The sequence below is a fragment of the Alternaria triticimaculans genome (assembly GCF_023758025.1).
Source record: "Alternaria triticimaculans strain BMP 0046 chromosome Unknown scaffold_6, whole genome shotgun sequence".
NCBI lineage: Eukaryota > Fungi > Ascomycota > Dothideomycetes > Pleosporales > Pleosporaceae > Alternaria > Alternaria triticimaculans.
This window is the reverse complement of record NW_026055963.1, coordinates 952,683-964,985: the sequence shown is the minus strand read 5'-3', so window position 1 is coordinate 964,985 and position 12,303 is coordinate 952,683. Positions and strand designations below refer to the sequence as shown.

The window sequence follows — 12,303 nt, the reverse complement described above, 5'->3', positions numbered from 1 at the left end:
GATGATTGACTTTGAGTAAGAGAGCCCCAGGTCAAAAGATAACATATGTGATAATACAAGTATATTGGTACCCAACTCTGATGCTCTCTACACCCTATCCCCTTCAACCACTTTATGATGCCCCCTATTCATTTCATCACCCTCCATATTGACATCCAAATCCTGCTTCTGCTTCTCTAGCCTTCCCATGAACCAAGCAACCACATAAACCCCATACAGAACCTTTCCCACCTCCGCCTCTTGCGCAGGTTTGTGTTCCTGACCCTCACTCTCTTCACCCTTCTTCGCCGTTTTCCCAATCCAAACATTCCCCAAAAGGCACGACGCAACAATCGCCGCAGCCATGAACGGCATGATGGAGATCAAAGACCACATCACCGCCTTCGCAGCCGCATGCTGAACTTCCTCCTTGACCGCCGGTGGAAGACTGTTCAAGAGGTCCAGGCTATGTGCTCCGGTGGCAGGTAGCACGATGCCGCTTCCAGAATTGTCGATCCCAGCCAGGAAAGTGGTAAGCTTATTCGAGAAAACCGATCCCATCATAGCGATACCGACGGTCTCGCCTAATGGTAACATGAAAGAAAGCAGCGACTGCATACTGGGAACGCGCGTTGACCAGATACCCGCTGCGTGCAGAACAATAGGCATAAAGCGTAAGCCCGTGCCTGCACCCGATACTGCTAGGAAGACCTTCACCATCGTGACATGCCTGATGGAAACCGCGTACGTAAGCAGCGCCAACCCTACAGCCTCAACAACCGACCCGATGAGTAATGGGACAAAAGTTTGTCTTAGCCATTGATTACACAGTCTAGCTGCGATGTAGACACCGACACCCAGCCCAGGGGTGTAGTACAGGAGTTGCACGCCGGCCTGACTAGACGAGTAGCCTTCTGCGAACTGCCAGTAGTACGATATAAAGTAGAAAGCGCAGACCATGGAGATGCCGGCGGAGAAGTTTATAGTCATGAGGAGCGCTGTGTCTTTCTTGCGGAAGAGGGTGGAGGGTATCATGGGGATCTGACGATGGAAAAGTCTAGCAACCGCGCGGCCAGGACCGAGCAGGTATTCGTAGGTGAAGAACGCGATACACAATACGATTCCAACAACGAGGGGAGCGATGACAGGTGCTGAGTCCCAGGAGTATTGTGTGCCGCCCCATTGGATCGCGAGGATTATGCAGCCGACGCCGAAGATGAACATGACGAGGCCGGGCCAGTCGATGATTGCGAGCCCGGAGATGTAGCCTAGACGCCGGGATTGACCTGGTGAGACAGAGGCGCGGCCGTGGAATAGCTCTTTGCGCATGACGAAGAAGATGATGAGCATGGAGAGGACTGCGACGCCGATGGGGAGGACGAATATGTAGCGCCAGCTTGCGTCTGCGAGGTAGCCGCCGATGACGGGGCCGACTGCGTAACTAGTAGAGCATCATCAGTATAATCCGTTCAATTGTGAGGAATATAAAAGCTTACCTGCATCCACTGATCAGCGACAAAATCGAAGTACTCCTCGAAGTCTCCGCCAGCGTCGCTCCATCAGACACTATAATCCGGCTCAGGCTCATGATACCCGCAGCGCCCAAGCCCTGCAAAGCACGCCCCGCAAGCAGCATGCTCCAGGACTGAGCCGTGGCACAAATGATACTGCCGATGGTGATCCAGAACATCTGGAATTGGAGTGCGAAGTGGCGGCCGTAAATATCAGCTAACTGGCCTGACGCGGGTATGAAGGTTGTAAATGTGAGCGTGTAGGCGGCTACTATCCAGTTGAAACTACCGGAGAGTTGGTCTGGGGGGTTGTGTTAGTACTTCGGTATATACATAGATGGGATGGAATGGTATGAGCGGATCGACATACCGAAATGAGTTGATATAAGTGGAATAGCAGGAGCAACGATAGTAACATCCATAGCAGCCAGGAAATTAGGCAACACGAGTCCTAGCATCAATTTCCACTGTCGGATATTCCTTTGGCGCGCTTCTGCTTTCTGTCGTGCTGTTTCTTCTGGGGTGAGGAAGTTGACGTGGCTTCCTGTTGAGTCTTGTGATGGTCCATGGTTATGTTGGGTTGAGAGATCTTGAAGTTCTTGCCCTGGAGCTGGTTCGGGTACTAGATGGGAGTCATCTGTAGTTGGGATGTGCTTTTGAGCTTCGCGTTCTCGTAGCTTTCGCCGGACGAGCTTGAAGAGGTATATCGCCATGCTCGAAAATTGGAAAAAAGGGCGAAAAGGAGATTACCGCGGAAACAAAGACAGATAGTTTGATTACCTCCATCGTCGCAGCAGTCGACGCCTTATATCCTACTTTACATCTGCGGTTACGCGATGCTCGCCCAAATAGGGAATCGCAGAGTCGTGGAGCCTGCGTGGCTTTGCACCGCATCTCAGGCTCCCAACAGCCCCAGCAACCAGTCTAAGCCGACTCTGGTCACAATATGGGTATCTGCACATGAATCGTACGAGGTTTGTGCTGCGCATTACCGTCATGGCAAGGAAATCTGACTATACCTAGTTGGGTCTCCTTCGCGGACCAATCACAGCGCACACCCTGCTATCGCTATCCTCTTCGGCTAACAGTGGCGCAGTCATGGAGTTGCGATTGGTACATACCACAGCGATATCACCGCCTGTCAGACGAGGCCTCCCGTACGGCATGGCAGTGATAGGTATCTCGCTGATGGGGCTGATAGGGATCGGATAAGGGTTAAGCCTTCCTAAGCTTTGTCAAGCTTTTGTTGGCAGCATGCCACACATGCTCCCGGTGAATGCTGCTAGTAGCCTACAATTTGCTTGTCCTTGAGCATGTCATCTGATTGAGGCTGTGCGTATTACGCCTGGAGAACTGTCGAAATCGTCGTAGACTCGGGAAGTGCTTCACACGCCCATCAAGTGGTGCTTCATGATAAACCACGCTATAACCAGAGGAAGAGTACGGATTTTTAGTATACTGTACATGTTTGTGGCGCTTTCGTGGATGCATGTAGATTGAATGTTGCATGTTCCCCTTGCAACACGTGGGATGGGCCTGTGTCTGGGCCCTTGAGCTGTCCCGTTGCGTATCCCGCTAGTTCTTTCCGCTGTGCATCGGCCGAGAATCTTAGGAAGCACATGATCTTCAGTGGTCTCGAGGGCGAGAGGTCTGTTGTGAAGAAGGGCACACGCCCTTGACCTAGACTCCGGCGTTGTCTGCGTTCCTTGAGTCTCCCTCACAGCTCTACGTTGGAGTTTCGGGACCCCGTGGGAGTAGCTGCAGTATCGAGGGTTTCTGGATGCATGTTCAGACCAATCAAGTCTCTGAGCGGACGGCAGAGATAGTCAAGGGCGACACGAGTGGTGGGTGTCCTCAGCATAACCTTAGTGGTAGCGACGCATGGTTTCTAGAAGCTGGAGGCGGGCTGGTAGCTGAGGTGTTGGCGCCCTCTAAGAAAACTTCTGTCCTTTTAACGAAGATTTGAGATGAGAGTCGAAATGGATGGAGTTTTGATATGTGCAAGTAGTCGCGAAGTTGCAAGGCTAATGTTCGCAACGGATTCCACGGGCCAGGCCGCCATCATCCACGCTTGGCCATGACGCAACCACAATCACGTTCGGAAGCGTCCATCTCGAGCCACACCTCCGTGCCGCTCTACCAACACCTCCAAGCATGCAACCCACTATAGCGGTCCCCGCCGTTGCTGCGCTAGTCTACCGAGCATACTCTCGCAAATCACTGACTCCAGTCGGTATTCTGGTGGCCTTCGCGACAGCAGTCGTGCATGTGTTGCACCCATGGAGTGTATTCTTCGTGCTTCTTGCCGTCTTCTTCCTGGCCGGTAGTACTGTGACGAAGGTACGTTTGATGAAGATGCGATAGACGAGTACTAACACGAGACAGGTCAAACACGACATCAAAGCGAAACTGACACAGTCCGCGACGGGCGCATCTGGTGGTGAAGGCGAGCGCAATCATGTTCAGGTCATCGCGAACTCCGGCGTAGCCTCGGTGTTACTCTTGCTGCACCTCTGGCAGCTAAGGAAAGAAGGGAGATACAACGACCAGGGTCTATGTTGGCACAAAGGGAGTGATGCCCTGGTCATAGGCATTGTAGCGTAAGCGAGTGTACTTCATGTCATAGCATGTGATTGCTAACATACTCTAGCAACTACGCCGCAGTCGCCGCCGACACCTTCTCCTCCGAACTCGGTATCCTTTCGAAATCAAAGCCACGTCTCATAACAGCTCCATGGCGTGTCGTCCCGCCAGGCACAAATGGAGGAGTGACTGCGACTGGACTTGGTGCAGGCCTACTGGGGGCGTTCATACTCTCAGCTACATCTACGCTGTTCCTGCCTTTCTGTGGAGACTGGAATCTGTCCGAGAAGATCACCTATACACTTGCTCTGACAGCTGCTGGATTTAGCGGAACACTACTCGACTCGCTTCTGGGTGCTCTGGCTCAAGCGAGTGTTGTCGACGTCCACTCTGGAAAGGTCGTAGAGGGCGAAGGAGGCAGGAGAGTTCTCGTAAAAAGCAGCCATCCTCTTCATCTTTCCAAGACAGTTCAAGTGCGTAGCAAAGTTAGTAGTCGTGCGGAAGGCAAGGATGGCATTGCAAAGACGAGCGGAGCGGACACTGCGGCGTCGATCAAGGCATCGGAGACAATGATGAGAGCTGGGGGAAGCGGCAATGCAGTCGTAGTTGCACAGCATGAGAGTCGGAAGATCGAAGTCGGGAGCGATCTGCTGGACAACAATGCGGTCAACATTCTCATGGCAGCTATGGTCAGTGTAGGGGCCATGGTCGTCGCTTGTGTGGTTTGGGATCTGCCTTTGAGCAGCGTAGTCGGGCTCTAGCTCTCCACAGCTGAAGGTGTTTACGTAGCCATGATTCATGTTAGACAACCTGTCTTGAACGTTTGTGAAGTGGTGAGGTTGGGATTTGGAGCATCGATATGGCTGTGCCAAGACCGCGCTAGTCGGGCGCGTCACCTCCGTAGCCTGGAGCTCCATCGATAGCAACAGTTCGACATCCCGCCTTCGAACATCAACACCACCTTAGCCCACTAAATCGTATATTCGAGGTCGAAACTCTCAAAAGCCCGCACCAGTCTCACCTCACAAGTCTCAGCGTCACATTCAACAAGATGGTACGCTATCAGCACCACAGCGCCCATGTACACAGTGCCCTGGTCTAACACTTATCCAGTCTCTCCGTATCGTCCCCCACAAGGCGCACTCCACGCAGACCGCTCTGGAGACTTCAGCCCCTTCAGCCCCCGGTGTGCACGATACCCTGCGCTCTCGCCTCGGCCAAACCACCACAGCATCCAGCGCCGCCTCATCGTCGACAGCACCCGTCGCTCTCCAGTCCGCCCACCCTCTCGAGGCCCGTCTCACCCAATGGCGAGACACCCAAGACCGCCTGAAGATGGAGATGTTGAGGCGACAGTTCGGTATCGCAGAGCCAGTGCGTAGGGGTATGGAGCTCAAGATCGCCGAGGCAGGCGAGTGGAGGCCAGCAACTCTAGGTGGAAGCAGCAACGTTCACCGGGACATTCTGCAGGGACGGGACACGGAGATTGGCTGGGAGGATGTCTTCACTGGCAACGAGCTGCGTGAAGTGCCAGACTTCCACACGGAGATTGAGCACAAGATGAAGATGAACTGGTAGAGCGTTTATGGTGCTTGGGCAGAACACATGGAGGGTATACTGAATGCATTGGTAGCGAAACTTCATCCGCCCAAGCCATACTACGGACCGTTTACGATATGGATAACCGGCGTTGGCATAGAACCAGGACACGAATGAAATTATGATACGTTCACCAGCATGGCTTGACTAACCTGCATGTCTTTTCTCTTGGTCGACACTGGAACCGAACATAACTGGCATGACTGACGAATCAATATGGACTCGGGTCATTAGTCTGGATGTAAGGTCGGCAAAGGGCATATGGTTATTGACCCTTCGTACGAAGAAGTTGGTTTTTCATGGCCGATGACCCTTGATACCTAACTCGTCCAGAGCTATTCGCTGTGTCCTTGCTGAAGGGAACTGTTCCAACAGCTGTGCATGTCTCCAGGTTGCATTCTAGGTTTGCGTGTGACTGGTTGATCCTTCGTCATAATGATCTGATATTCGACAGACACAGCATTCTGGCAACTGACTAGGCACGGTGAAAACGTTAGGACGCATATACTGTGCTTATGACATACTGAACAGGACAGTCCACTGTCATTCCAGGGTGTCTCGGAACGAGCCCCGGGTCCACTCGGACTGCTGTGCATGTGGCGTAAAGCAGATGCATGAACAGCTCAGCTGACCAATAATGGCCATGGGCATGCAATGCAGGGGCAGACGCTTGGGGAGGCAGATCCTGGCGCGTCGCGGGCCTAGCAGTGTAGGCAGTGACAGGAGAAGCACAAGTCGGCGGGCGAAGAGTTTGCTGGTACACGTCTATCGGTACCAGCAAACATTGGGCGGGTGGCATAAGCCCAGGTATTGAGGCGGTGTTCTCGGCTCAGTAGTGGCTCTGGGTGGAGACGGCGGGTCGCTCTTGCCGCGTTTGCGGATTGCGGAGAAGGGCATAACAAGGCGGCGACGGCGACTTCCCAATCGCGCACGGTCGCCCGACCTTCTCTCTCACGCCCACAGGCCCGATACATCTCAACACCAAACTATTTTTCGCTGCCGCGCCCTCTGCAACGACGACGCCTGCCCGGAAGAATCCCCCCGCCGTGCCATCGTCGTCCCCTCGCTTGGCCCGTCCAATCGCTCCCCTTTCGCATCGCCGCCGCCCGTCGCGAGTGCAGTCGGCCGACCACCATGGCGTCTACAGCGGACCAAGCCCCTACGGCACCGCAAACCACTCCACAACAGCCCGCCGCAGGGTCGCGACCGCAGAGCAGCAGCGAAGGCCTGTCGTCCAGCCCCGTCGAGATGCGGACTCTCCAGGCGTCGGGCGCCGTCCCAGCTCCCGCCAGCACGAGCACGCATGTCGCAGAGACGCCCGTTCCAGCCGCGATAGCAGCTTCCACACCACACGTGACCGAAATCAGCGCCTCTGAGGACGCGCCCGTCGCTGCTGCCCCGTCTGCGAAACCCGCACCGCCTGCTGCGTTAAATCGCGCAGAGACCGAGGCGATTGGGCCGTCGACCGATACACCAGCCGCGAACCCAGACAACACCAATGGCCCCGTGCTGGTGATAATGCTGCTCCTCACCAGCGGCTCGAGACACCCCTACAAGATTGAGGAGAAGTATCTCAAGAAGCGCAACGTCAATGTCGAGAACATGGACCCCTACAACATCAGCGTATACACGCTCAAGGAGCTGATATGGCGGGACTGGCGAGAAGGTACGCATGCGCATCTCTTCTCTACGTGGCGCAAGAGCTGGGAGAAGCTTGGCTCGACAGTGGGGTGGCTATGTTGACGTCTTCGGTCTTGATCTGCATGGTGCCCAAAGAGCCTCCCTTTGCAGCCTCCCTCGTGCAAACCGCTAACTCGTCATTACAGAATGGGAGACCCGGCCCACATCGCCAGGCTCAATACGACTGATACACTTTGGTCGCATGCTCGACGACAAATCCCCACTCAAGGGTAAGCACCTCCATCTCATCGTATCATGTCAACGTTCTTGGCACGGCTCGTCCAATCGCTCGGCACATGCCGATCATTGGTTAATGCAGCCACGACGCGCAGCCCGCATCGATAGACACTCCAGACTCCAAGGCCAGCTACTGACATCGGACAGACTGCCGGTTCCAGACAGACTCGCCTAACGTGGTGCACATGACAGTCAAGCCACAGGAAATGGTGGACGACGAGGAAAACGCCAAGACAGGCAAAACTGGCAGCCGAAGAGACAACGACGAGGAACCTACAGCTGGCTGTCGCTGCATCATTTTATAGGCATGTGATCAGTCGACGACACTCTGGGTCCGCAAAAGTATATACAACATATCGCGCGCAACGGTGGACCAAGTCTTTGGCCCGTCGCTTTTCTCATCGTACCCTTCGAGGGTGTTTCTGGTTATCATAATTGGCCGTTGCAGGCGGCTTTGGGTCGCGGCGTTTTGTGAAGCGAAGTTGGGTACTTTCCTCACTCAACACAGTCTAGTTTCTGCTTCCTTGCGAGCATATGGGGTTCGCAGTAGTTGGTCGAACTTGGAGTGGTCATTTTCTTTATCTTTTGTATAAGTACGTACATTTTCTGCCGAGGGAGTATCGCTGGGTCAGGGGAACATGGGAATAGACCGTATTGAATCTTGTGACAAATCTTTCTCATGTGAAGCAATTGGAGTAGATGGAAGTGACAAGCAATTATGGTCGCGATGCGAGACGCTAGTTGGGCGATGGTATCGTGTCAAGGTGTTCGCAGCTGCCAGGTGGACCCTGATCCCGAGGTTGCGTTCGATGCCGTCATCAACGCTTGAGCTAAGCTCCGATGTCTCTTCATCACACCACGCACCAATCCCTACGACCACACACCATCACGACCCAATTCCACACATACCAACATGGTGCTCCAGGACGTCGACAATACAGCCCCGGAAGGCTTCTCAGATAACCCGTACCCCTCCTCGAACGTCCCATATGCTTCCGCGTCGCCGCCCTCTGATGGCACTCGCTTCGACGCGAGCGTCCTGCCCCAGCCCTTGCCGATCATAGGCACATTCATGGGCTTCTCCGACCGCGCCGTCCGCTTCAAGACCGAAACTACCCTCAAATTTGCCGAGCGCAAAGTCGGCCGTCAATTGAACCCGGAAGAAGCGCAGGCGCTCGCATATCACATATACCAGCTTGAGCAAACCAAGAGCTATTTCGCCGCCACCGGTGCAGCTGCAGGAACGTACCAATGGTGGAGGACTATGGATAAGATGAAATATCCCTTTTATCAGCCCAAGGTCGAGGATATTGACCGGAACAAGTTTGGTCCGATCAAGGGCAACATGGCGATGTTTGCACGACACACATGGCGATTCAGTTTGTACGTTTTGGTGGCAGGACAGATGGGCAACATCATCGGTCAACTCCTCGCGCAACCTTTGGCTGCGGTGAATACCTCGAATGATCCGAAGCTGGAGCAGTTTGGGCAGGAGTTGAAGGCTTCATCACACGCTGAAGGGCAACGGACCGCACAACAAGGACGTGAGATTGAAGATAGGCGACGACAGTTCCAGGAGCAGGTCAGGAACAAGGCAGGAGGTGGCCCGTCACCACAGGCTAGCTGGGGTAAGCAGCCTCAAGGGAACGCTGACGGAGGCGACGACATGAGCCCGACCGCTGGAAACGAATCGTGGGGTACCAGAACCGCGGGATCAGACACATGGGAGACGTTCTCAAACGACACATCACAACCAGCTCCACAACGCCAGCAAGCACCGCCCTCATCCCTTCCATTCGATGACGACGCCTCCCCCACCGGCGGCCTCTTCCAGGACGAAGTCAACAACCCACAACAATCACAATCCCAGTCTCAAGCGCGACCTGGCGAATCGTCATGGGATCGTCTAAGGCGCACCGGAGGAGCAGCAGCAGCGCCACTTCAAAGGCCACAGCAGCAACAATCGCGCAGAGCGGAGCCAGAGCGCAGGGAGCAAAGGGAGGGGTCTACGCTGGGAGATTCGTATACGTTTGTTGCGGGTGATGAGGAGAGGGCCAGGGAGAGACAGCGCGCACAGCAAGAGTTTGACGCTCGGCTAGAGCAGGAGCGCCAGGGACGTGACTTTAGTGATGAGGGAGGCAAGAAGTGGTAAAGACAGTGATTGGAAAATCTACCAATGAAGAAAGATTGATTTGTCGTATGCATGTGCGTTTCCCCGATTCATCTGATTAACGGACTCCTGACTCCTCACAGTGTGGTCACATGCGCGCTTTCACTTCCTCGTCTGTGGAGTGGAAACTCTTAGGCTTCTCTTGCTCGCTCCCATAAAATCGCTCACTCACCGCGTTCACTTTTTTGAATGTCACTTAAATAACCTGCTCTCTCACTTCTCAACCTTTACACAATCACCCAGCTACCAGCCGCCGACAATGAACGACGACGACTACGAAGCGAACGATAACTTTTGGAGTGACTTCTGGCCGAACGATTGCAGCCCCGAGGCCTTACACCTAGCTTTGGCCATGAAGGAGTCTGGCGCCGACATTCGCCCAACTCAAAAGGGCTTCGAGGTCAACGAGAAAGCAGGCCGCCCACATCCCATCATAGGCGATGCGCCGAAATGCTGTCCAGATTCTAAGCACTGGACCATGGATGACGGTGACTGGGTCTGCGTTGGGTGTGGTGCGGTGTACGCGCAGAACTTTTTTCACCAACCCGCGCAACCAGCTCCGGCTCCACTGATTCCTCCTACTGACCTGGTGGTCAATGGAAATCTCGTTCTGCCGCCCATGTCTTGCTGTCTGGCGCCTTCCCGCGAGACTGATAGTCTTGAAAATTCGTGCGACACCTGTGGCCAGGAATACTTCGATTATAGATACGATGAAGACTTTCAGAAAGCGATCAAAGCAGGCTCGGGATTTGGTACTGGTGGTGGGCCGACGTCTAGTGAGTCAGGGCAATCGATGGGTCAGCAAGCGGAGACTTACTGGAGGAACCAAGGTAAGAGGATCCCATTATTTTTCTGGTGAGGACTCATAGCTAACTTGTGCAGCCGATTCGTACATGCACGCTCTTCGTGAAGCAGCATATCCGAACCACGCTCCTCTTTCGACGGGATCGGTTACTGGCTCGAGTGACTTCCAGGCATCCACCGCCTATACACGTCGTCGTCTACGCGCACCGCGTTCTGAAGGCAATATTCGAGCACTGGGAGACGAAGACGACGAGAATCTTGCGGCTTCTCTCCGTGTACCTTCCTTCAACCCAATCCTTCCGCCAGCTCCACCAGTCAATGATCCCACTCCAGGACCATCAAAGCCCAAGGCAAGACGCGCGACAAAACCACCTACTATCACCTCCAACGTTCCGGTGCGACCCCGTCTGCCTAGATATCGCACGCCCACTCACTGCCTCACTTGCATGGCAGAAAAGGGTATCCGCAACATGGACTGCAAACTCTGTCACCAGTGTCACTCCGAACGTCATACCACCGGCAGGTGCAAGATGTTGAAGCCCAAGTTCCACAAGTTCATGGAGCTTTCTGTGGAGCTACGTCAGCGCATCTATGCGCTCGCACTCGATACAGACCGACCCATCAGGCCTCATCTGTGCGACTATACCGACGATCAGGTCGTTCAGTTTCACGATGATAATGCAGAGCATCACTTCGCGACCAGCGATCTCCTCGGTATCACCCGCGTCAGCAAGCAGGTCCGCGAGGAGTCACTTCCCATGTTCTACTCTACCAACACCTTCTCCATCGGTTATGATACATCGACTTATTTCGACCGCCTCGCGTACCTGGGCCGTTTTCACATGGTCCGCCACGTCCGGTTCCAAATCGATAACCGCAAGGAGTCCATGTCGCCCAGCATCCTGCGGCGTATGAACCAGTACATCAAGGAAGCAGACGTCTACGAGAAGCAGCTGACCGGCCCCGTTGGCCAGCATATCTCATCGCTGAAGAAGCATCCCCAGTACCTCTACGGCGGCTGCCCCGAACTCAACACGCTCATCACACTCATGAAACTCACCTCCCGCCTCGACAACCAGACCAAAAACCAGTACGAAGGAAAAGGCAAAGGCAAAGCCACCTCCGCCACCCCCACCCCACCCTTCCACTCCAAGCTCGTCGTCCCCGTCTCCTCCGTACCCAACTTCATCGCCTACACCGCCTACAAATGGTTCCCGCCCGTCATGTACGGCCTCGGCATCCAACTGCACTACGTCGACAACACCCCCTTTGCCTTTGTCGACGGCGGCACCGTCGGCATTACGTGGGAACAGCGGCTGCAGAAGAAGGACTTTGGCGATATCCCTGATTACGTTGATCCGGTTGATAGTAGCGGGCAGACGGCGGCGTATAAGATGGCGCTTAAGCTGGATCCTGGGTTAGAGGGGAGGCAGAGGCCCAAGGCGTGGGCGTATTTGAGGGAGACTTGTACGGGTGGGAATTACGCGTGGTTTGATTTGCCGACTGAGGGGGGTGGGGTTGGGTATTAGGTCGTGGATGGAATGAGAGGGTGATTGATTCGGATGATGATGACAGGATAGATAAAATATGAGACAAATCAATGCCTTAGCATGAAGTCACAGTACTCCATGAAGAGTGTTTCTAGAAAGACAAAGTTGCTTGTGGGGAGCAGTCCCATGTACTAAGACACGTGAGGCTAGAGCACCTGCAGGCTGACTGTAAACAGGCAGGTACGTCCCA

The 12,303-nt window shown here is 54.4% G+C and overlaps 5 protein-coding genes across 5 annotated transcripts; 4 read left to right on the top strand and 1 right to left on the bottom strand.

Moving 5' to 3' along the window:
- Positions 1 to 87: 87 nt before the first annotated feature.
- J4E78_005200 (uncharacterized protein) lies at positions 88 to 2,203 on the bottom strand (the record flags this gene model as incomplete). Its single annotated transcript, XM_049365822.1, has 3 exons — positions 88 to 1,420; positions 1,476 to 1,791; positions 1,861 to 2,203. The coding sequence occupies 3 exons, from the start codon at positions 2,201 to 2,203 to the stop codon at positions 88 to 90; spliced, it is 1,992 nt and encodes a 663-aa protein (XP_049222537.1).
- Positions 2,204 to 3,644: 1,441 nt separating this feature from the next.
- J4E78_005199 (uncharacterized protein) lies at positions 3,645 to 5,651 on the top strand (the record flags this gene model as incomplete). The annotated part of the gene is made up of 4 exons (XM_049365821.1): positions 3,645 to 3,830; positions 3,876 to 4,090; positions 4,141 to 4,762; positions 5,187 to 5,651. 4 exons carry the CDS (start codon positions 3,645 to 3,647, stop codon positions 5,649 to 5,651), a joined length of 1,488 nt encoding a protein of 495 aa, XP_049222536.1.
- Positions 5,652 to 6,806: 1,155 nt separating this feature from the next.
- On the top strand, positions 6,807 to 7,894 carry J4E78_005198 (uncharacterized protein; the record flags this gene model as incomplete). The annotated part of the gene is made up of 3 exons (XM_049365820.1): positions 6,807 to 7,338; positions 7,499 to 7,582; positions 7,737 to 7,894. 3 exons carry the CDS (start codon positions 6,807 to 6,809, stop codon positions 7,892 to 7,894), a joined length of 774 nt encoding a protein of 257 aa, XP_049222535.1.
- Positions 7,895 to 8,502: 608 nt separating this feature from the next.
- J4E78_005197 (uncharacterized protein) lies at positions 8,503 to 9,741 on the top strand (the record flags this gene model as incomplete). The annotated part of the gene is made up of 1 exon (XM_049365819.1): positions 8,503 to 9,741. The coding sequence occupies one exon, from the start codon at positions 8,503 to 8,505 to the stop codon at positions 9,739 to 9,741; it is 1,239 nt and encodes a 412-aa protein (XP_049222534.1).
- Positions 9,742 to 10,018: 277 nt separating this feature from the next.
- On the top strand, positions 10,019 to 12,092 carry J4E78_005196 (uncharacterized protein; the record flags this gene model as incomplete). Its single annotated transcript, XM_049365818.1, has 3 exons — positions 10,019 to 10,266; positions 10,465 to 10,589; positions 10,642 to 12,092. 3 exons carry the CDS (start codon positions 10,019 to 10,021, stop codon positions 12,090 to 12,092), a joined length of 1,824 nt encoding a protein of 607 aa, XP_049222533.1.
- Between the last annotated feature and the right edge of the window lie 211 nt (positions 12,093 to 12,303).